The sequence below is a fragment of the Schistocerca nitens genome, chromosome 2 (assembly GCF_023898315.1).
Source record: "Schistocerca nitens isolate TAMUIC-IGC-003100 chromosome 2, iqSchNite1.1, whole genome shotgun sequence".
Classification (NCBI taxonomy): domain Eukaryota; kingdom Metazoa; phylum Arthropoda; class Insecta; order Orthoptera; family Acrididae; genus Schistocerca; species Schistocerca nitens.
The window spans coordinates 810,370,109-810,394,473 of record NC_064615.1 but is presented as its reverse complement, the minus strand read 5'-3'; the positions used below and the strand labels follow the sequence as shown (position 1 = coordinate 810,394,473).

The following is a 24,365-nucleotide window of genomic DNA, read 5'->3' as shown; positions in this document are numbered from 1 at the left end:
TGGTAAAATTATGAAGGGTGCATGATGAGAAGTATAGGCAGATACAGGAAGTAGTGCATAGTGCATGCTGTTTAGAGTTTGGACAGACATGTGAAATTTTTAGTGTGCAGAAATTCTGGTAATATTGCCAAACATTTGGAGAGATCAGCTAAGTGTTTTGTTGGATCTCAGAATGTTGAAAGTCTGCAGTCCCACTGTTAAACTTGAGCCCATTGCAGCCTATGTTCAAGGTAGCGAGTACATGAAACTTCAATTGTCGTCTTGAGTCAAAACTAGGAGAGTGGTTTGTAGAGTGGGAGTCAGTAACAGAGTACGAGTAAATGCCTTGTCAACAGTAGTGGAGAGTGATGCACCCTTTAATAGATGAATCAGTGTTGAAACGTAGACTCAACCACTTTTCACAATGCAAAAACAGTAGTTACAGTGGGAGGTGAACCGGAGAGATCTCTGTAGTGTTTGCTAGAGGACAAAGAGAGCTGTGGTGTCGATATACTGAAGGAGGAAGATGGGAATTGCTGAGGAGATACAGTAGTGATTTAGCAGCCGAATGCCGCAGCAGATATTCTATATCTGTGTCTCTTCATAGGTCTGGACGCATATCTATAGCTCGTGTTGCTGCAGTTGGGGAAAATTCCACCACCTACGTACCTCAGTGCGGTTGCACTGCCTCTTGAGGCCTGTAATATTGTAAGCACTTGCTGCGGTTGCAGTTCGATGCTCTATTACGACTACAACTCACGCAGCTGCAAGTGCGCCACGATACTGTACTTGTGAATGGTGACAGGTGCAGCCGGAGGACTGCAGCCCGTGGCAGTGGTACGACGAGAACTCGTGCAGCTGCCAGTGCCGGCACGCCGCGGCGCAGGCGCACTGCAGGGGGGTGCGGCGCTGGAACCACAGGCGCTGCCTCTGCGAGTGCCGGTCGCCCCCTTTCTGCAGCACCGGTTTCCACGTCGACCCCCTCTCCTGCAGGTACGTAAGTCCGGCGCTCTTCTCAATTCATCGTACATGTTGTTGTACAGTTACTATTCATGTTATATTAAATACCGTCTATATTTAGGGTTGTCGACAAAATATCGAAGTACCGATATTTAACCAAAACATATTGATTTACGTTGGATGCGACATTACCAGCGATGTATCGATACCGAAATGGCAATATCGAGGACCGATATTATTTTATATTACATTTTTTTTCGAAATTTACGGTGAATATTTGCAATTGTTCTTTTGAAATTGTAGTACAATATAATTTTACTTTCACTGTATGAAGCAGTCTTACTACTTTTTGCGCTTTCATGGCGTCCAGTCTTTCTCATTAACTGTGTGAAGCAAGTATAGGTGGCACAAAGTAGAAGTCTGGGGGGTGGCGGTGTGAATGTAATAACAAGATTTCCGATGTGGAGATATAGCACACCAGTCGCGTTAAAGGCCAATTTTTAACGCAACTAGTCTGCTATCTCTTCCCATTGGCATTCTTCAAAAACAGTAGCTGACAATGATGAACAAAAATCTAAATGACAAGATTGGTCTTTGCGGTGGGCGGAGACTTGTGAGAGGAAATGCTAACATAATCGGCGTCCGGTGCTACCAACAGTAGGTGGGACGTAAAACTTGACCTCGCAGTTTTCACACAACTGCTAGTTCTCTGGCGATTACAGAAATAATAATAAAAAAAAAAAAAACACGGAAGGCGACATGAAGTGTTCCGCACAAATACGATATATAACGAAACCGAATGAAGAGACCATCGAACACCTTTGTAATTAGGCTGTTTAGGTTTTAATGTTGCTAACGCCACGTAGTGCTCTGTATGAAAATCACTGGCAGAAGTAAAGCTGTGAGGACCGGGCGTGAGTCGTGCTTCGGTAGCTCAGATGGGAGAGCACTTGCCCGCGAAAGGCAAAGGTCCCGAGTTCGAGTCTCGGTCGGGCACACAGTTTTAATCTGCCAGGAAGTTTCATATCAACGCACACTCCACTGCAGAGTGAAAATCTCATTCTGGAAACATCCCCCAGGCTGTGGCTAAGCCATGTCTCCGCAGTATCCTTTCTTTCAGGAGTGCTAGTTCTGCAAGGTCCGCAGGAGAGCTTCTGTAAAGTTTGGAAGGTAGGAGACGAGATACTGGCAGAAGTAAAGCTGTGAGGACCGGGCGTGTGTCGTGCTTCGGTAGCTCAGATGGTAGAGCACTTGCCCGCGAAAGGCAAAGGTCCCGAGTTCGAGTCTCGGTCGGGCACACAGTTTTAATCTGCCAGGAAGTTTCATATCAGCGCACACTCCGTTGCAGAGTGAAAATCTCATTCTGGATCACTGGGTGTGCTGTGTGCAGTCTGTGGCTGGTTTGCATTGTTGTCTGCTATTGTAGTGTTGGGCAGCTGGATGTGAACAGCGCGTAGCGTTGCGCAGTTGGAGGTGAGCCGCCAGCAGTGGTGGATGTGGGGAGAGAGATGGCGGAGTTTTGAGAGCGGATGATCTGGACGTGTGTCCATCAGAGACAGTACATTTGTAAGACTGGATGTCATGAACTGATATATATATATTATGACTTTTGAATACTATTAAGGTAAATACATTGTTTGTTCCTTATCAAAATCTTTCATTTGCTAACTATGCCTGTCAGTAGTCCCTTCAGTAGTTAGAATCTTTTATTTAGCTGGCAGTAGTGGCACTCACTGTATTGCAGTAGTTCGAGTAACGAAGATTTTTGTGAGGTAAGTGATTCATGAAAGGTATAGGTTATTGTTAGTCAGGGACTTTCTTTTGTAGGGATTTTTGAAAGTCAGATTGCGTTGCGCTAAAAATATTGTGTGCCAGTTTAGTGTTGATCAGAATAAGTAAAGAGCGAAATGTCTGAGTACTTTTCAGTTTTGCTCAGCTGTTTGAAAATCAACTAACGTAAGGGGTTTACCAGCACAGTAATTCAATAATTTTTCGAAGGGGACGTTACACCTTTTATTGTACCGGTTACATGGAGTTACCATTATCAACCGAGCGAGGTGGCGCAGTGGCTAACACACTCGACTCGAATTCGGGAGGACGACGGTTCAATCCCGCGTCCGGCCATCCTGATTTAGGTTTTCCGTGATATCCCCAAATCCCTCTAGGCAAATGCCGGGATGCTTCCTTTGAAAGGACATGGCCGACTTCCTTCCCCATCCTTCCCTGATCCGATGAGACCGATGACCTCGCTGTCTGGTCTCCTCCCACAAACAACCCAACCCCAACCCAACCATTATAAGCAAAGTGGTTATCACCAAGCGTGACGGTGCATCGTTTTCCTATCAGTTGTTGCTCTAAGGGGGTAGGCAAGCTACTATTGATGTACAGAATGTTTGTTGTTGTTGTCTTCAGTCCTGAGACTGGTTTGATGCAGCTCTCCATGCTACTCTATCCTGTGCAAGCTTCTTCATCTCCCAGTACGTACTGCAACCTACATCCTTCTGAATCTGCTTAGTGTATTCATCTCTTGGTCTCCCTCTACGATATTTACCCTCCACGCCGTCATCCAATACTAAACTGGTGATCCCTTGATGCCTCAGAACATGTCCTACCAACCGGTCCCTTCTTCTTGTCAAGTTGTGTCACAAACTCTTCTTCTCCCCAATTCTATTCAATACCTCCTCATTAGTTATGTGATCTACCCATCTAATCTTCAGCATTCTTCTGTAGCACCACATTTTGAAAGCTTCTATTCTCTTCTTGTCCAAACTATTTATTGTCCATGTTTTACTTCCATACATGTCTACACTCCATACAAATACTTTCAGAAACGACTTCCTAACACTTAAATCTATACTCGATGTTAACACATTTCTCTTCTTCACAAACGCTTTCCTTGCCATTGCCAGTCTACATTTTATATCCTCTCTACTTCGACCATCATCAGTTATGTTGCTCCCCAAATAGCAAAACTCCTTTACTACTTTAAGTGTCTCATTTCCTAAACTAATTCCCTCAGCATCACCAGACTTAATTCGACTACATTCCATTATCCTCGTTTTGCTTTTGTTGATGTTCATCTTATATCCTCCTTTCAAGACACTGTCCATTCCGTTCAACTGCTCCTCCAAGTCCTTTTCTGTCTCTGACAGAATTACAATGTCATCGGCGAACCTCAACGTTTTTATTTTTTCTCCATGGACTTTAATACCTACTCCGAATTTTTCTTTTGTTTCCTTTACTGCTTGCTCAATATACAGATTGAATAACATCGGGGAGAGGCTACAACCCTGTCTCACTCTCTTACCAACCGCTGCTTCCCTTTCATGCCCCTCGACTCTTATAAATGCCATCTGGTTTCTGTACAAATTGTAAATAGCCTTTCGCTCCCTGTATTTTACCCCTGCCACCTTTAGAATTTGAAAGAGAGTATTCCAGTCAACATTGTCAAAAGCTTTCTCTAAGTCCACAAATGCTAGAAATGAAGGTTTGCCTTTCCTTAATCTATTTTCTAAGATAAGTCGTAGGGTCAGTATTGCCTCCCGTGTTCCAACATTTCCGCGGAATCCAAACTGATCCTCGCCAAGGTCGGCTTCTACCAGTTTTTCCATTCGTTTGTAAAGAATTCGCGTTATTATTTTGCAGCTGTGACTTATTAAACTGATAGTTCGGTAATTTTCACATCTGTCAACACCTGCTTTCTTTGGGATTGGAATTATTATATTCTTCTTGAAGTCTGAGGGTATTTCGCATGTCTCATACATCTAACTCACCAGATGGTAGAGTTTTGTCAGGACTGGCTCTCCAAAGGCCGTCAGTAGTTCCAATGGAATGTTGTCTACTCCCAGGGCCTTGTTTCGACTAAGGTCTTTCAGTGCTCTGTCAAACTCTTCACGCAGTATCATATCTCCCATTTCACCTTCATCTACATCCTCTTCCATTTCCATAATATTGTCCTCAAGTACATCGCCCTTGTATAGGCCCTCTATATACTGCTTCCACCTTTCTGCTTTCCCTTCTTTGCTTAGAACTGGGTTTCCATCTGAGCTCTTGATATTCATACAAGTGGCTCTCTTCTCTCCAAAGGTCTCTTTAATTTTCCTGTAGGCAGTATCTATCTTACCCCTAGTGAGATAAGCCTCTACATCCTTACATTTGTCCTCTAGCCATCTCTGCTTAGCCATTTTGCACTTCCTGTCGATCTCATTTTTGAGACGTTTGTATTCCCTTTTGCCTCCTTCATTTACTGCGTTTTTATATTTTTTCCTTTCATCAATTAAATTCAATATTTCTTCTGTTACCCAAGGATTTTTACTAGCCCTCGTCTTTTTACCTACTTGATCATCTGCTGCCTTCACTACTTCATCCCTCAGAGCTACTACCCATTCTTCTTCTACTGTATTTCTTTCCTGCACTGCTGTCAATTGTTCCCTTATGCTCTCCCTGAAACTCTTTACAATCTCTGGTTTAGTCAGTTTATCCACGTCCCATCTCCTTAAATTAGCACCTTTTTGTAGTTTCTTCAGTTTTAATCTACAGCTCATAACCAATATATTGTGGTCAGTGTCCACATCTGCCCCTGGAAATGTCTTACAATTTAAAACCTGGTTCCTAAATCTCTGTCTTACCATTATATAATCTATCTGATACGTTTTAGTATCTCCAGGATTCTTCCAGGTATACAACCTTCTTTTATGATTCTTGAACCAAGTGTTAACTATGATTAAGTTATGCTCTGTACAAAATTCTACCAGATGGCTTCCTCTTTCATTTTTCTCCCCCAATCCATATTCACCCACTATGTTTCGTTCTCTCCCTTTTCCTACTCTCAAATTCCAGTCACCCATGACTATTAAATTTTCGTCTCCCTTCACTACCTAAATAATTTCTTTTATCTCATCATACATTTCTTCAATTTCTTCGTCATCTGCAGAGCTAGTTGGCATATAAACTTGTAGTACTGTAGTAGGCATGGGCTTCGTGTCTATCATGGCCACAATAATGCCTTCACTATGCTGTTGGTAGTAGCTTATCCGCACTCCTATTTTCCTATTCATTATTAAACCTACTCCTGCATTACCCCTATTTGATTTTGTAATTATAACCCTGTATTCACCTGACCAAAGTTCTTGTTCCTCCTGCCACCGAACTTCACTAATGCCCAATATATCTAACTTCAACCTATCCATTTCCCTTTTTAAATTTTCTAACCTACCTGCCCGATTAAGGGATCTGACATTCCACGCTCCGATCCGTAGAACGCCAGTTTTTTTTCTCCTGATAACGACGTCCTCTTGAGTAGTCCCCGCCCGAGATCCGAGTGGGGGACTACTTTACCTCCGGAATAATTTACCCAAGAGGACGCCATCGTCATTTAACCATACAGTAAAGCTGCATGCCCTCGAGAAAAATTACGGATGTACAGAATACCTAATAATAAATCAGAACTTAAATTACAGCTGTAAAACCGGCAGTGTATTTACAATGTGGAACCGATATTTTTATAGACAGGTACTTTAATTTTTTCCGTCGTTACATGGATATTTTTTTCCATGTGTCGAAGGCCGATAATGATATTTTTTAAGTATCGACACATTGGATTCCGATATTTTAATGAATATCAACAGTTCACGAATCACAAAAGGAGGAGGTATACTTGGAAAAGCCCGAGTTATACGGGAAGATTTCACTTAGGTTACATCATGGTCAGACAGAGATTCTGAAATCACATTCTAGATTGTAAGACGTACCCAGGAACAGATATATACAGGGTGAGTCACCTAACATTACCGCTGGATATATTTCGTAAACCACATCAAATACTGACGAATCGATTCCACAGACCGAACGTGAGGAGAGGGGCTAGTGTAATTGGTTAATACAAACCATACAAAAATGCACGGAAGTATGTTTTTTAACACAAACCTACGTTTTTTTAAATGGAACCCCGTTAATTTTGTTAGCACATCTGAACATATAAACAAATACGTAATCAGTGCCGTTTGTTGCATTGTAAAATGTTAATTACATCCGGAGATATTGTAACCTAAATGGTTCAAATGGCTCTTAGCACTATGGGACTTAACATCTGTGGTCATCAGTCCCCTAGAACTTAGAACTACTTAAACCTAACTAACCTAAGGACATCACAAACATCCATGCCCGAGGCAGGATTCGAACCTGCGACCGTAGCAGTCGCGCGGTTCCGGACTGAGCGCCTAGAACCGCTAGACCAATAGACCAAACCGGTCAGAAGACTGATGACTCAAAAAAAAAAAAAAAAAAAAAAAGAATCAAGTGTTCCTGTTTATCTATGTCTATGTAATGTTATACTTACGTCTAGATGGAGTGACGTTCATAAATCATTTTAGAATGTAAGTTCTTTTATGGTTTACGTTGTTAATCTACTTCCTGTATTTAATTTCTTCAGAAAATATGTGTTATTTTTTTGACAGTTGTAAAATACCAGATAGTTCCAATGTTGCTTTATAAACATAAAAATTATTTGGACAACTTTATTGACATAATAAAAAAAGAAAAGGGACGAACACAGCACGATAGACAATAAACGATCTGGTATTTTGCAACTGTCAAGAACTAACACTCAGTTTTTATAGAAAATAAATATTCGACATACGTTAACGGCATAGTACATAAAATAAATTACGTTCCAAGATGATTTATGGACGTCACTCCATCTAGACGTAAGTAGGCCCCTACAATATAAAACCTCGTAATACTATCATATTGACACTGGGAAGATCTCTAATTTTATAATTGTCAAAAAGTAGTACAAAATTTCACTATTATTCTTCTATAGGAAGTAAATACGTGACCTAATTATCAACATTGTACTTAGAACTTATGTAATCAACCAGAAACAAACAATTTGCAGCTAATTTTCACAGAAATAAAAAGAAGCCATTATTTTTTCCACAGGTAAAAATACATCCAAATAGTCACCGGTCAGAATGAACATAGTTCCAATCTTAATGTGTACTAACAAGCGGTGAGACACAGAGCTTACGAGTTCTGTCGGAGGAGAGGTTACACTAACAAATTTTTGCAACTTTTCTGCAAGGTGGAACAAAACGTTACGGGCATACCTTCAGGGAACATTATTCACGCATAGGGTAGGAAAATATCTTATATAGACATGGCTTTATTTCCATGTTAGAGCTCATTGTCTTCTTGTCTTCATAATCACATTAATCATGGAAAAGACACAGAAACAGGAAGTGCCAGCATTATACGACATTTATCTTACATGAAATGCTCGAACTACTCTCTTGGTTATGGTTTACAGTAAATTGTTATTCTTAGGATCAACGGTAGTATTAGTTGTTCCAGTTGAACAAATGTAGTGCTGACATGTCACTGACTTCTTTGCTTTTGTTGTCATTCGACTAACTTCATTGCTTGCGTTCACATACATAAGCTTCTAAGTACCAGGTTAGTTGACAGATGAATAGATAAAGGTGTATCAGTACCTCGGCTTCCGCGCTCTCTGGACCTAATGCCAACACACTTTCATTTTTGAGGGCATTTGACAACTATTTTGTACGGAACCACGATACAAGATGCACAGTGTCTTCGTGCCCGAATTGTGTAAGGCTGTGAAACAATACGCAGTTCTACTGGGATATATCAGCGCATCAGGAATTCATTGCGATGGTGGGGTTGATGCATATATTTCTTTTAGCAAAGTGTTTCATACTGTGCTGATACGTTCTTTTCCAGTGCGTTTCCCGTGATTAATGTGATTATGAAGAGAAGTCGAAAATTAGTTCTGACATGGAAATAAAACTTTTCTGAATGCATCGTCTATATGAGAAGAATGTTTGTTGAAAATCTGATGATTCCTTTTTGTTTCACCTGAACAAAAGGAGGATAGGAAGTCGTCGTCATCAGACACTAAAGGCAGCACCTTGTAGATGCTGCAATTCATTCCTCATAATGCTTTGTAATATAGGAGATCTGAACCTGCCTCTTGATTTGTTTTCATTGTGGTGAAGGGGTGAATGCTACAGGCGGCCAAAGTAAGCGGTGATGTATGCCGGTGTAAGTTGTCTTCTTCCTCTCGACTACTGTCAGGGAGTTAGGCCAATCTCTTCTCCTGGGGTGAAGAAATTGACCACGAAGGCGGATGAATCGAAGTGAAGTTCAACGGTAGCAGAATACGGAAGGCAAGGAATTAACGAGCCTTAAAAATGTCTGAAGCTCTGTAGCGCGATTGTACGGAAAGATAGAAAATAACTAAATTTTATGTATTGTGCGTATGCAGCATAATAGGAAGAATATATGAATCACTTTGTTAACCACCTTAGTGAAAGCACGAAAAACTTAAATCTAGGGGACCAGACGGTAATCTGTATGGCTGTCCTCTCGTATGTAGGAACAGGCGGCACTCTACAGCAGCACACATAGTGACGACTGCAGTGAAAATGTAACAGAGGTGTACAAAACATGTAGCCAGGTGAATAACTGGCGGATTGGCCAGAGAAGTTCTTTACTGGACTTCGAGAGAAAAAATATCTGCATTGCCTAATAAAAGAAAAGTGAAGCCCTCAGAAGATACGGTCAGATGTCACTTCGTAGTCGGAGTTAGTTAGTTAGTTAGTTGGTTGCGTGTTCCATTGATCAATGGTACGGTAGCCGTTATGATGTGGAACGTGTCAAGTGCACAAGAAATGCACATATGAAACAATATTTTTAATATATATATTACAATACAGAGTTAAAGATTAATATTTCTATTATTTACCCCATTCCCTTCAATGGCACAAAATGCACATACTATATTTATAGATTTATTTATTCCTACTCAAGAATTAATCTATGGTGTAGAAGGAGTTGTCAAGAAGATATATTTCAATTTATTTTGGAAGCTATTACTGCTGCCTGTCAGACATTTTATTTCATCTGGTAATTTGTCGAAAATTTTTATAGCAGCATATTTTACCCCTTTCTGTGCCAAAGATAGGTTAAGTAAAGGATAGTGTAAGTCTTTCTTTTTTCTTGTCTTATAATCATGAATGACACTGTTGTTTTTAAACTGGTCCATGTTGTTGAGAACAAATTTCATTAGTGAGTAAATGTGCTGTGAGGCTGTTGTAAGAATTCCCAATCTTTTAAAAAGCTGCCTACAAGATGTGCCACTATGAACCCAACACATTATTCTAACCACTTTCTTTTGAGCAGGGAATATTTTATGTTTAAATGTTGAGTTACCCCAAAATACTATTCCATATGACATCAGAGAGTGAAAGTATGCAAATTATGTTAGTTTACTAATTTCTATATCCTCAAAATTAGCAATTATTCTTATTGCATAAGTGGCTGAACCTAGTCACTTTAGAAGATCCAAAATATGAATTTTCCAATTAAGATTCTCATCTACATGTACACCCAAAAACTTAATATGCTCTACCCTGTCTACTGACTTCTGTTGATATGTTATATTTATTGAAGGAACTGTATATTTTGCAGCAGAAAATTGGATGTACTGTGTTTTTTCAAAGTTTAGAGCAAGCCCATTTGCAGAAAACCAATTAATGACTTTTCCTAAGACCTTATTTGTATCATTTTCAATTGGAGTTTCTTTTACTGAATGATGCTTGTATCATCAGCAAACAGGGTCAGTTCAGCTTCCTGTTTCAGGTAGGAAGGGGGGGGGGCGTTCACATATATCAAGAACAGAAGGGGACCCATGATTGAACCCTGTGGAACACCTAATGTAATTTCACCCCAGTTAGATGAATTGGCAAACTTATTTAAATCACTTGACCCATATAAGGAAATTTTTCGCTTCCTGTTCTGCAGGTATGACTTAAACCACTCATATGCTATACCATTTATACCATAGAATTGTAATTTCTGTGGCATATCATGGTTCACGGAATCAAATGCTTTGGACAAGTCACAGAAATTTCCTGTTGCTGAAATGTTACTATTTAAAGACTCTATTATGTGGACAGTGAAATAGAATATTGCTGTCTCAGTGAAACTGCATTTCTGCAATCCAAACTGTGATTTACTAAGTATCCCATTACTGTTGAGATGGCTAACCACTCTTGAGTACTTTACTTTCTCGAAGATTTTTGAAAATTCTGTAAGCAAGGATACAGGCCGATAATTATTCACATCTGTGGTGTCCCCCTTTTTCTAGAGAGGCCTGACAATGGCATATTTTAACCTGTCTGGGAAAATACCTTGAGTTAGTGATGCATTACATATGTGACTCAGAACATTAGCTGTAGTTGTTCCACATTGTTTTAATATCTTCTTAGAGATGTCATCTACTCCAACAGAACATTTATTTTTCAAATATTTAATAATTTTACTTATTTCGCAAGAGGTTGTTAGGTGAATGCCATTGGCAGGAATGTGAGATTTTAGAGCTGCAGTTCTCTGTGACAGGTAGAACGGCCAACAGAGCTCATTCGTTTTGTTCGTATTTAGTGTTGTAACCAGACCCGATAGGATATATAAGAGGCATAAACAGCGTCAGATGTTGAGTGATGACTGTCAAGAATAGGGAGATGCTACATACACGAGTGAGTCAGAGGCATCAGCACCTGACTGATTCTAAAAGTGCCTTGTTGTGGGTCCCCATTTGGCCGGCTGCTAGAATCGTGCCGTATCCAGATTCGTAAGGCCCTGTGTTGGAATGCAGGCATACTCGTCGTCAAGGTTCTGGCCGAGCACGTCTGTCATAAGGGAGCATCGCGTTACTGTTCACCAACCACATCGTAAAATTTTCACATCTGCATCTGCCATCCGACAACAAGTAGTGGACTCCCTGCAAGCATTCTGGTCATCCTGCACCACTACTCAGAGACTAACAACAGCCGGACTAGGTAATTACTCGATGCGTAGGCTGTCGTTAACACCACATCTCAAACGGCTGCGTTTGCAATGGTGCCGTGACCAGGGCGCGCGAACTGATGATGAATACATCACATTGTGTTCAGAAAAAAATCGGGGTTCTCCACAATCCAGAATGACGAAAGGCGGCGAGCTGTGGAGACGTTCTATTCTTCCAGTGTTCTGGAAACGCATAATGATGCTACTCCTGGAGTCATGGTGTGAGAAGCGATCCGGCACGTCTTGGGGTCACGGCTGGTAGTGTCTGAAGGAGCTATAGTGGCGCAGCGGAGCATCTCTCACATCCCGCATCCTCATGCGTTACCTCGCACGCGACAAGGTCCAGTTTATGGCTTAAGCGATACAAGCAGCCCCTTGGGGCGCCCAATTGAGAGGGGCACCAAAGGGGTCACAGATGTCAGAATTAAATTGAAGCGCCAAAGAAACTGGTATAGGCATGCGTATTCAAATACGGAGATATGCAAACAGGCAGAATGCGGCGCTGCGGTCGGCAACGCCTATATAAGACAACAAGTGTCTGGTGCACTTTTGAGATCTGTTACTGCTGCTACAGTTGCAGCTTATCAAGATTTAAGTGAGTCTGAACGTGGCGCTATAGTCGGCGGACGAGCGATGGGACACAGCATCTCCGAGATAGCGATGAAGTGGGGATTTTCCCGTACGGCCATTTCACGAGAGTACCGTGAATATCAGGAATCCGGTAAAACATCAAATCTCCGATGTCTCTGCGGCCGGAAAAATATCCTGCAAGAACAGGACCAATGACGACTGAAGAGAATCGTTCAACGTGACAGAAGACAAATCCTGCCGCAGATTGCTGCAGACTTCAGTGCTGGGCCTTCAACAAGAGTCAGCGTGAGAACCAATCAACGAAATATCATGGATATGGGCTATCGGAGCCAAAGGTCCACTTGTGTACCTTTGATGACAGCACGATACAAAGCTTTATGCCTCGCCTGGGCCCGTCAATACCGACTCTGGGCTGTTGATGACTGGAAACATGTTGCCTGGTCGGACGAGTCTCGTTTCAGATTGTATCGAGCGGATGGACGTGTACGGGTACGGGGACAACCTCATGAATCCATGGAGCCTGCATGTCAGCAGGGAACTGTTCAAGCTGGTGGAAGGGAGTGTGCAGGTCGAGTGAGATAGGAACCCCTGATACGTCTAGATACGGTTCTGATAGGTGACACGTACATAAGCATCCTTTCTCATCACCTGCATCCATTCATGTCCATTGTGTATTCCGACGGACTTGGACAATTCTAGCAGGACAATGCGACACCCAACTCGTCCAAAATTGCAACAGAGTGGCTCCAGGAACACTCTTCTGAGTTTAAACACTTCCGCTGGCCACGAAACTCCCCAGACATTATTGAGCGTATCTGGGATGCCTTGCAACGTGTTCTTCAGAAGAGATCTGCACCCCCTCGTACCGCCGGCCGCGGTGGTCTAGCGGTTCTAGGCGCGCAGTCCGGAACCGCGCGACTGCTACGGTCGCAGGTTCGAATCCTGCCTCGGGCATGGATGTGTGTGATGTCCTTAGGTTAGTTAGGTTTAAGTAGTTCTAAGTTCTAGGGGACTGATGACCACAGATGTTAAGTCCTATAGTGCTCAGAACCATTTGAACCATTTTGAACCCCCTCGTACCCTTACGGAGCCCTGCAGGATTCATGGTTTCAGTTCCCTGCAGCACTACTTCAGACACGCCACATCGTGTTGCGTCAGTTTTACGTGCTCGCGTGTTCGCTACACTGTATTAGGCAGGCAAAAACTGAAACTTCTGAAAGTGTACGACGGAAGAAGGGGGGAGGGGCGGCAAATGATAAGTCGTTTGTGTTGTAAAATATCGAAACAGCCCTGCTTGCTACATCCATGTGGTTTCATTTTTCAACAAGACAATGCTAGTCCACAGATGGTAAGTGTGTCTACGAACATCCTGCGTGATGCTGAGGTACTCTCTTGGCCAGCAAGATCTCCACATATGATTCCGACAGACTGCAACAGATCTGGGTCAGCTTGACACAGCAAAGAACTCGACGGCTTCATGGCCTCATTCCGCATAGAAGCAGTGCATGCATACAGACCAGAGGCCGTGCAACGTCATACAGATAACTGGCCTCATTACTGCCAACTTCCTCATAAATTTAACCCTGATTTTTAATCAGTAAAATAACATCACATACCTTCTAAACCCCTGAATTTTCTTTTCGTTTACCACTTCCCTTCCAGATGCTTCACTTTCTTTGCCAGGCTGTGTGGATGACTATCTAGAGGAGGGACAGTACATGGCATTAGTAAACATGCGGGAACGACGTGGATGAGTATAGCTAAGACCTTAGAGCTTGGAACAGTCTAAAGGAGGCCATTATCCATTAGTTTATGTCACATGGCTGATGATTATGATGATATCGTCACGTTACTAAATAATGCTACACTGTTTACTAACATGTTATTGTAAATTCTTTTAGCAACTGCAGGATCAACATCAACATGGACAAGAGGTGTGTAACCCTATGGACGGTTCGGACTGTTTCAAACATCAAATGGGCTGATAAAGCATTTAATGTGTTACTTATTATAGCTTTACCAATGACTGGGTCTCGCTTTAAACAGAAAACAATTCGAGATGGTGGAAGTGAAACAAATGGAAAAGTCTAGTAAGTGCAATGATTTATTTGTTATAAATTTCGTGACAATGGATATGTGAGAATGTACAGTAAGAAAGTATATTAGGTAAACGTAACTTAAACGTGTTCAGCATTTCATACCACGTATGCGAGTCTCTAGAGTAGCGAAATGAAGGACTAATAATATAAGGGGCAATTAGAAAGTTTCTGTTCGAAGGTCTTACAGTCCAGAATCTCTATATCAATCAGGCAAAATCGGCGTGACCATTCAGGCAATCATCCAACCGACGCACTAGGATGAAGATACCCGTCTGGTTAAACGCAGTGTCCTGCTGCGTGAAGAAGTCCGTAACTGCCTGCTGTGCAGCCTCGTCCGACAGGAATCGTCTACCCTTGAAGGCCTTTTTTAAGTTGCCGGAGGCGTAAATAATCGCCTGAGAAGCGACAAGGACTAGAGGGCTGGTGCTCGAATGACTCCCATTTGAGTTGGCATAACTTCTGCGTAACGCCGTTTGCGATATGCGGACGTGCGTCTTGTGTCGAATCACGACGAGCACGGAACGTCGTGCACTATTCCACAACGGTGGTTTTCGACAGATGTGCTGCCCCACACAGATCTTCATTTTCCGATGTATGTCCACCGGTGTTTGTCCTTCCGCAACCTAGAAAAGAATAACAAAATGTTATCCCTGTTTGGATGCATTTGATAAAAATTTCGCCATAGTTTACGCTTCCGTATTTGCCGCACCCACATCGGATGGACACAAAGCCACACCGCATCCTTCTTGCATGTCAGTGCTTATATACCCGCATCGGAGTCACGCCACGTTTCATGCACACTCCAGCAACGCTTTCAAACGGTAACTTTGATCATCCCGTATACAAAAGTGTGACGAGAAATAAGAAATAGCGAATATATTCTTGACAGATTCGTTCCGATAGAAAAACAACGAACCAACTATTGAGCTACACGGCTATGAATAGGGTCTATTAATTCAACAGGGAGCTAACAAGTGACCTGTTACAAAATAAAAAGAGAAATTGTTGAAATTAATTACACTACTAACCATTAAAAAATGCTACACCAAGAAGAAATGCCTATGATAAACTGGAATTCATTGGACAAATATATTATACTAGAGCTGGCTTGTGATTACATTTCCACGCAATTTGGGTGCATAGATCCTGAGAAATCAGTACCCACAACAATCACCTCTAGCCGTAATAACTACCGATACGGCCGGAGGTTCGAATCCTTCCTCGGCCATGGATGTGTCTGATGTCCTTAGGTTAGTTAGGTTTAAGTAGTTCTAAGTTCTAGGGGACTGATGACCACAGCAGTTAAGTCCCATAGTGCTCAGAGCCATTTGAACCATTGAACCGTAATAACGGCCTTGATACCCCTGGGCATTGAGTCAAACAGAGCTTGGATGGCGTGTACAGGTACAGTTGCTCATGCAGCTTCAACACGATACGTGACTGGCGTATTGTGACGAGCCAGTTTCTCGGCCACCATTGACCAGACGTTTCAAGTTGGTGAGAGATCTGGAGAATGTGCTGGCCAGGGCAGCAGGCGAACATTTTCTGTATCCACAAAGGCCCGTACAGGACCTGCAACATGCGGTCGTGCATTATCGTGCTGAAATGTAGGGTTTCGCAGGGATCGAATGAAGGGTAGAGCCACGGGTCGTAACACATCTGAAATGTAACGTCCAATGTTCAAAGTGCCGTCAATGCGAACAAGAGGTGACCGAAACGTGTAACCAGTGGCATCCCATACATACCATCACGCCGGGTGATACGCCAGTATGGCGATGACAAATACACGCTTCCAATGTGCGTTCACCGCGATGTCACAAAACACGGATGCGACCGTCGTGATGCTGTAAACAGAACCTGGATTCATCTGAAAAAATGACGTTTTGCCATTCGCGCACCAAGGTTCGTCGTCGAGTACACCATCGCAAGCGCTCCCGTCTGTGATGCAGCGTCAAGGGCAACCGCAGCCATGGTCTCCAAGCTGATAGTCCATGCCGCTGCAAACGTCGTTGAACTGTTCGTGCAGATGATTGTTGTCTTGCAAACGTCCCCATCTGTTGACTCAGGGGTCGAGACGTGGCTGCACGATTCGTCACAGCCATGCGGATAAGATGCCTGTCATCTCGACTGTTAGTGATACGAGGCCGTTGGGATCCATCACGGCGTTCCGTATTACCCTCCTGAACCCACCAATTCCATATTCTGGTAACAGTCATTGGATCTCGACCAACGCGAGCAGCAATGTCGCGATACAATAAACCGCTATCGCGATAGGCGACCTTTATCAAAGTCGGAAACGTAATGGTTCGTTTTTCTCCTCCTTACATGAGGCATCACAACAACGTTTCACCAGGCAACGCCGGTCAACTGCTGCTTGTGTATGAGAAATCGGTTGGAAACTTTCCTCATGTCAGCACGTTGTAGGTGTCGCCACCGGCGCCAACCTTGTGTGAATGCTCTGTAAAGCTAATCATTTGCATATCATAGCATCTTCTTCCTGTCGGTTAAATTTCGCTTCTGTAGCACGTCATCTTCGTGGTGTAGCAATTTTAATGGCCAGTAGTGTAGACTGAACCCGTGGTGTAGGAGTAGCGTCTTTGACTCATAATCAAAACGTCTTCGGTCCCGGTTTCGATCCCCGCCACTGCCTAAATTTTGATAAATAATCAGCATTGGCGACCGAAGACTTCCGGCATAAAACGTCAGCCTCATTCTGCCAACGGCCTTGTCAAAGAGGGCGGAGGAGCGGATAGAGGTTCAGGGCACTCTCTTGTCCTAGGGGTGGGAAATTGCCCCTAAAGGCGGAAGAATCAGCAATGATCAACGATATGAGGATGCAGAAGGCAATGGAAACCACTGCATTAAAGACACGTAACGTGTATCCACAGGACATGTGGCCTGTATTTGAAGAAGTGTCATGATGATCTCTCCATTGGCAAAATATCCCGGAATTGTCCCCCATTCGGAACTCCTGGAGGGGACTGCCAAGGGGGAGGTTACCATGAGAAAAAGATTGAATAATCAACGAAAGGATAACGTTCTACGAGTCGGGGCGTGGAATGTCAGAAGTTTGAACGTGGTAGGGAAACTAGAAAATCTGAAAAGGGAAATGCAAAGCCTCAATCTAGATATAGTAGGGGTCAGTGAAGTGAAGTGGAAGGAAGACAAGGATTTCTGGTCAGATGAGTGTCGGGTAATATCAACAGCAGCAGAAAATGGTATAACAGGTGTAGAATTCGTTATGAATAGGAAGGTAGGGCAGAGGGTGTGTTACTGTGAGCAGTTCAGTGACCGGGTTGTTATAATCAGAATCGACAGCAGACCAACACCGACAACGATAGTTCAGGTATACATGCCAACGTCGCAAGCTGAAAAAAATGGTTCAAATGGCTCTGAGCACTATGGGACTCAACTGCTGAGGTCATTAGTCCCCTAGAACTTAGAACTAGTTAAACCTAACTAACCTAAGGACATCACACACATCCATGCCCGAGGCAGGATTCGAACCTGCGACCGTAGCGGTCTCGCGGTTCCAGACTGCAGCGCCAGAACCGCGCGGCCATCGCAAGCTGAAGATGAACAGATAGAGAAAGTTTATGAGGATATTGAAAGGGTAATGCAGTATGTAAAGGGGGACGTATGTAATGGGCGACTGGAATGCAGTTGTAGGGGAAGGAGTAGAAGAAAAGGTTACAGGAAAATATGAGCTTGGGACAAGGAACGAAAGAGGAGAAAGACTAATTGAGTTCTGTAATAAGTTTCAGCTAGTAATAGCGAATACCCTGTTCAAGAAGCACAAGAGGAGGAGGTATACTTGGAAAAGGCCGGGAGATACGGGAAGATTTCAATTAGATTACATCATGGTCAGACAGAGATTCCGAAATCAGATACTGGATTGTAAGGCGTACCCAGGAGCGATATAGACTCAGATCACAATATAGTAGTGATGAAGAGTAGGCTGAACTTCAAGACATTAGTCAGGAAGAATCAATACGCAAAGAAGTGGGATACGGAAGTACTAAGGAATGACGAGATACGTTTGAAATTCTCTAACGCTATAGATACAGCAATAAGTAATAGCGCAGTAGGCTGTACAGTTGAAGAGGAATGGACATCTCTAAAAGGGGCCATCACAGAAGTTGGGAAGGAAAACATAGTTACAAAGGAGAAACCATGGGTAACAGAAGAAATACTTCAGTTGATTGATGAAAGGAGGAAGTACAAACATGTTCCGGGAAAATCAGGAATACAGAAATACAAGTCACTGAGGAATGAAATAAATAGGAAGTACAGGGAAGCTAAGACGAAATGGCTGAATGAAAAATGTGAAGACATCGAAAAAGATATGATTGTCGGAAGGACAGACTCAGCATACATGAAAGTCAAAACAACCTTTGGTGACATTAAAAGCAACGGTGGTAACATTAAGAGTGCAACGGGAATTCCACTGTTAAATGCAGAGGAGAGAGCAGATAGGTGGAAAGAATACATTGAAAGCCTCTATGACGGTGAAGATTTGTCTGATGTCATAGAAGAAGAAACAGGAGTCGATTTAGAAGAGATAGGGGATCCAGTATTAGAATCGGAATTTAAAAGAGCTTTGGAGGACTTACGGTCATATAAGGCAGAAGGGATAGATAACATTCCATCAGAATTTCTAAAATCATTGGGGGAGGTGGCAACAAAACGACTATTCACGTTGGTGTGTAGAATATATGAGTCTGGCGATATACCGTCTGACTTTCGGAAAAGCATCATCCACACAATTCCGAAGACGGCAAGAGCTGACAAGTGCGAGAATTATAGCACAATCAGCTTAACAGCTCATGCATCGAAACTGCTTACAAGAATAATATACAGAAGAATGGAAAAGAAAATTGAGAATGCGCTAGGTGACGATCAGTTTAACTTTAGGAAAAGTAAAGGGACGGGAGAGGCAATTCTGACGTTACGGCTAATAATGGAAGCAAGGCTAAAGAAAAATCAAGACACTTTCATAGGATTTGTCGACCTGGAAAAAGCGTTCGACAATATAAAATGGTGCAAGCTGTTCGAGATTCTGAAAAAAGTAGGGGTAAGCTGTAGGGAGAGACGGGTCATTAACAATATGTACAACAACCAAGAGGGAATAATAAGAGTGGACGATCAAGAACGAAGTGCTCGTATTAAGAAGGGTGTAAGAAAAGGCTGTAGCCTTTCGCCCCTACTCTTCAATCTGTACATCGAGGAAGCAGTGATGGAAATAAAAGAAAGGTTCAGGAGTGGAATTAAAATACAAGGTGAAAGGATAACAATGATACGATTCGCTGATGACATTGCTATCCTGAGTGAAAGTGAAGAAGAATTAAATGATCTGCTGAACGTAATGCACAGTCTAATGAGTACACAGTATGGTTTGAGAGTAAATCGGAGAAAGACGAAGGTAATGAGAAGTAGTAGAAATGAGAACAGCGAGAAACTTAACATCAGGATTGATGGTCACGAAGTCAATGAAGTTAAGGAATTCTGCTACCTAGGCAGTAAAATAACCAATGACGGTCGGAGCAAGGAGGACATCAAAAGCAGACTCGCTATGGCAAAAAAGGCATTTCTGGCCAAGAGAAGTCTACTAATATCAAATACCTGCCTTAATTTGAGGAAGAAATTTCTGAGGATTTACGTCTGGAGTACAGCATTGTATGGTAGTGAAACATGGACTGTGGGAAAACCGGAACCGAAGAGAATCGAAGCATTTGAGATGTGGTGCTATAGACGAATGTTGAAAATTAGGTGGACTGATAAGGTAAGGAATGAGGAGGTTCTACGAAGAATCGGAGAGGAAAGGAATATGTGGAAAACACTGATAAGGAGAAGGGACAGAATGATAGGACATCTGCTAAGACATGAGGGAATGACTTCCATGGTACTAGAGGGAGCTGTAGAGGGCAAAAACTGTAGAGGAAGACAGAGATTGGAATACGTCAAGCAAATAATGGAGGACGTAGGTTGCAAATGCTACTCTGAGATGAAGAGGTTAGCACAGGAAAGGAATTCGTGGCGGGCCGCATCAAACCAGTCAGTAGACTGATGACCAAAAAAAAAAAAGTGTAGAATGGGTACCGCTCGTAAACAGGCCTAATGAGAGAAGATCTTAGTGAGTAAACTGATAATGTGTGCTGCAAACAGCTGTTGTGCTCATCTGTCAGGAGCAGCAGCGAGTAGCGAGCTGTGTGGCGGATGCGGCGACCGCATCTCCATCCGGCTGCGGCTGCGACCGCGTGCTGGCGGTTTCCGCCCGGCTTCCGTACGTGGCTCACCAAAAACGTTTACGAAAGTGCTCCCCGTGAGAGATAACATTGCTGTATGCTGGAAATACGCTTGAGTATAACTTTTTAGACACTGAACAGTCCCGAAATTTCCTGACGGCTTAAAACTGTATGGAGAAGTGGCATTCGGACCCTGTTCCTTGCTTTCATGGCCAACATCATTCCCAATCTAAACACTGTTGCGACAGCATTCGCTGTCAGTATGTTCCAGCTGAGAACGCTTCACTTCCAACCCAAATCCCCCCTCCCAAATCCATTTTCTTCATTACTCGCAGCATCTTACATGATTGCATGATTCCCTCAAGAGGAGGAAAGGGAGGTAATGACAGTGGCACGTAAAGTGCCCTCCGCCACACACCGTTGGGTGCCTTGCGGAGTATAAATGTAGATGTAGATGTAGAGGTAGAATCTAGTGTGCATGCACGTTGGAGATATCGTGAAATACCGCCAAGGCTTGGATATTACTGTTATATGTGTGATGTATGTTCTTCCGGACCTCACGCATGTGACATACAGCTTTCTGTACGCGCCTGGGAGACCTCTGGCATCATGCTCCCTCACTTTCTTTCATTTTCGTCGAGTTATTAATATGTTGTTTTACTTTATCTGTATCAAAATGGTTCAAATGGCTCTCAGCACTATGGGACTCAAATGCTGTGGTTATCAGTCCCCTAGAACTTAGAACTACTTAAACCTAACTAACCTAAGGACATCACACACATCCATGCCCGAGGCAGGATTCGAACCTGCGACCGTAGCAGTCGCACGATTCCGGACTGCGCGCCTAGAACCGCGAGACCACCGCGGCCGGGCTTTATCTGTATCGTTCTTAAGTTTTGCAGAGGCACTGTTTGAAGAATAGGAGTGGCCCAAAATTGAATCCTGTGGCACTAGTTTCATCATTTCTCACTGGCCACTAAAATTTTCTCTCCTTTCATTATCGTTCGAATTACTCAACACATTTGGCATCCTGTTTGTTAAGTATGATTCAAACCAGCTGTATGTAAAGATTTCAATTCCATAGAACTTAAGTTTTTCTAAGAAAGTAATACTATCTACGAAATCAAACGCCTTGGAAAGATCACAAAAAATGCCAATTGGTGATACGAGTATTTTACAATTCAAGGTTTGTAGTATTTGGTGTGTACCTGTACAAATAGCATTCGCGGTCAGACAAAACTTCTGGAATCCAAACTGCGATGTGCTAAGTAAATAGTTTCTATTTAAATGTGAATCTATTCTACCTCATTAGGGAATTTGACGGTAATTATTTGTCTTTTTTGTCACCTTTCTTTTTAAAGAGGATTAACAACTACATATTTCAATCTGTCTCGAAAAATTCCCTGTGCCAGTGATGCATTACAGATGTCACTAAGGACATTACTTATTAAATTAGAATCATTTTCCGAAATTTATTTGAAATACCATCGCATTTGAGCTTTAGCTTTTTGGAATCGTCATAATTGTATTAATTTCAGTGAGGGACATTGGTCCTACTTCTAATTGCTTAGAAGTGTTGTAGAATGATATTTTTAATTTTTTCTCTTGCTTCTTCAACTGAACCATTTAATCATCTTGGGTATTAAAAAACTGCTTCAACTATATTTAGTTCTTTATTTTTAGATCATTACTGGTTTTGTGGCACTAAATGCCACATCTTCAGGTAAACATCTATGTAAGGATAAATTCAGAAATAATAACAACCCTGAGATGTCCAATGATGTGATGATTTTCTAAAATTATTTTATGATTTTAAAAATTAAAAAAACTATTAGAAACTTGTATATGAGAATATTAAAATATTTGTGACAAATAACTAAAACGTTAGAGCTAAAAAGCTCGGAACTTTGTACCCAACAGTCATTGTCCTTCAGAACAAAACACCGCTAAAAGATGATACGTGAAGGAATAAAACAGCCGGTTTCCAATCCAGTATGGTGGATGGGCCCTAAACAAATTATACCATAGTGACCCATTGTCGTGTAAAAGTTTCCAATAATTTTTCAATTTTTTTTAAATCTTAGAATAATTTAGAAAATTATCAAATCATTAGATGTTTCAGAGCTGTTATTACTTCTTGATTTATTGTTATACAGATGTTCACCTGAAGATGTGGCTTTTAGTGCCATGAAATCTGCAGTGATGTAATAATAAAGGACTGAATACAGCTGAAGCGGTTTAGTAATACCCAACATGATTACTCATAAATGTGGTTCCACTACCTACAAGGTTGCATGCTGAACCATTTAATTCTATTTTTGCTGCTAAATTTAGAAAGTGGTTGTTAAAGAGACTTGCAGATTGTGAATTATCAGTCACAATATTGTCATTTAGTTAAATCGTTGTGGTATCTTGGTCACTGACTGTCTTGTCTCCCATTTCACAATAGCACGTACAGTTTTAATCTTATTATTTGCGTTATTAATTTTTGTCAGGACGTACATACTGTATTTCTCGACATTTTAAGGGGTTTCTATAAAATAGTAGAGCATTTTTTGTACTATGTGATATTTTAGTCTGGCTTACTTGCTTTTTTGTTAATGGACTTTCTGGATAATTTCTTAGGAAACTATCAAATGAGACACAAATTTACTATGGAATATATTGAATTTCAGATTAGCATCTCTTTATACATCTTCATCTCACCTCCTCTTTTAACTTATTCTTTAAACATTGTATCCTGTTCTCATTAATAGTACTAAAGTTAACAGTCTACCTCAGAGAGCCACAATGGCAATTCATAGCCAGTATCACAAAATTTTAAGCTAAATTTCATGTATACATACTGTAAGCAAGTACTTCTATTTCTTTATCGAACGAAATTTTTTATGTGTCAGATATTACAAATCCTTTGGCATTTTATTTCTTTTTTTAAAGGTGCGTGCCAGATCCTGACAACAACGTGGTCTGACGAAAAGGACAACTTACAACGACAGTGATTCTCTCGACCGACGCCAAAGACCTGGAGATGGTACAACGGCTTCAGCGTACTCACTCTGTCAATAAACTAAACTTCGGAGGATACAGAGGAAGCTCTCTGTGGCTAACGTAAATGCAAGATTAAACAGACGTGGTATTCTGATAACTCGAGAGCCGGACAACAACACTTTCTCCTCGACGGATAATGTTTGAACTTCTCACAGTGGTCCATCGCTGAGAAACATGGCGAAAAGGAAGCTTATGTTACACGTCTTCACAGATTGCGGGTCTGATATTGCCATTTTTTCGATGTGTAAAAACAATCTTGGAACGTGGTTCAAAAATTTTATCACTGACTTTCCTTGAAATGAACGCCATCTATCAACTGTACAATATTTTTTGTAATACATTCATATAATATAACGTGAAGTTTAAACTTTCTTAGCCTTATAGCAAGACTGTATTAAACACTATGTGATCAAAACTATCCGGATACCTGGCTCAAAATGATTTAAAAGTTCGTGGCGCCCTCCATCGGTAATGTAGTGTTGGCCCACCCTCAGGCTTGATGACAGCTTCCACTCTCGCAGGCATACGTTCAATCAGGTGCTGGAAGGTTTCTTTGGGAATGGCAGCCCATTCTTCA

The 24,365-nt window shown here is 42.0% G+C and overlaps 1 protein-coding gene across 1 annotated transcript in view; it reads left to right on the top strand.

Moving 5' to 3' along the window:
* Positions 1-24,142, top strand: part of LOC126235351 (uncharacterized) — a 178,396-nt gene extending 154,254 nt beyond the window's left edge. The window contains exons 7-8 of the mRNA XM_049944074.1: positions 785-972; positions 23,678-24,142. Of these exons, the coding sequence (XP_049800031.1) occupies positions 785-972; positions 23,678-23,711 (222 nt within the window). The 3' untranslated portion in view covers positions 23,712-24,142. The remainder of the gene's footprint in view (positions 1-784; positions 973-23,677) is intronic.
* Positions 24,143-24,365: the final 223 nt, after the last annotated feature.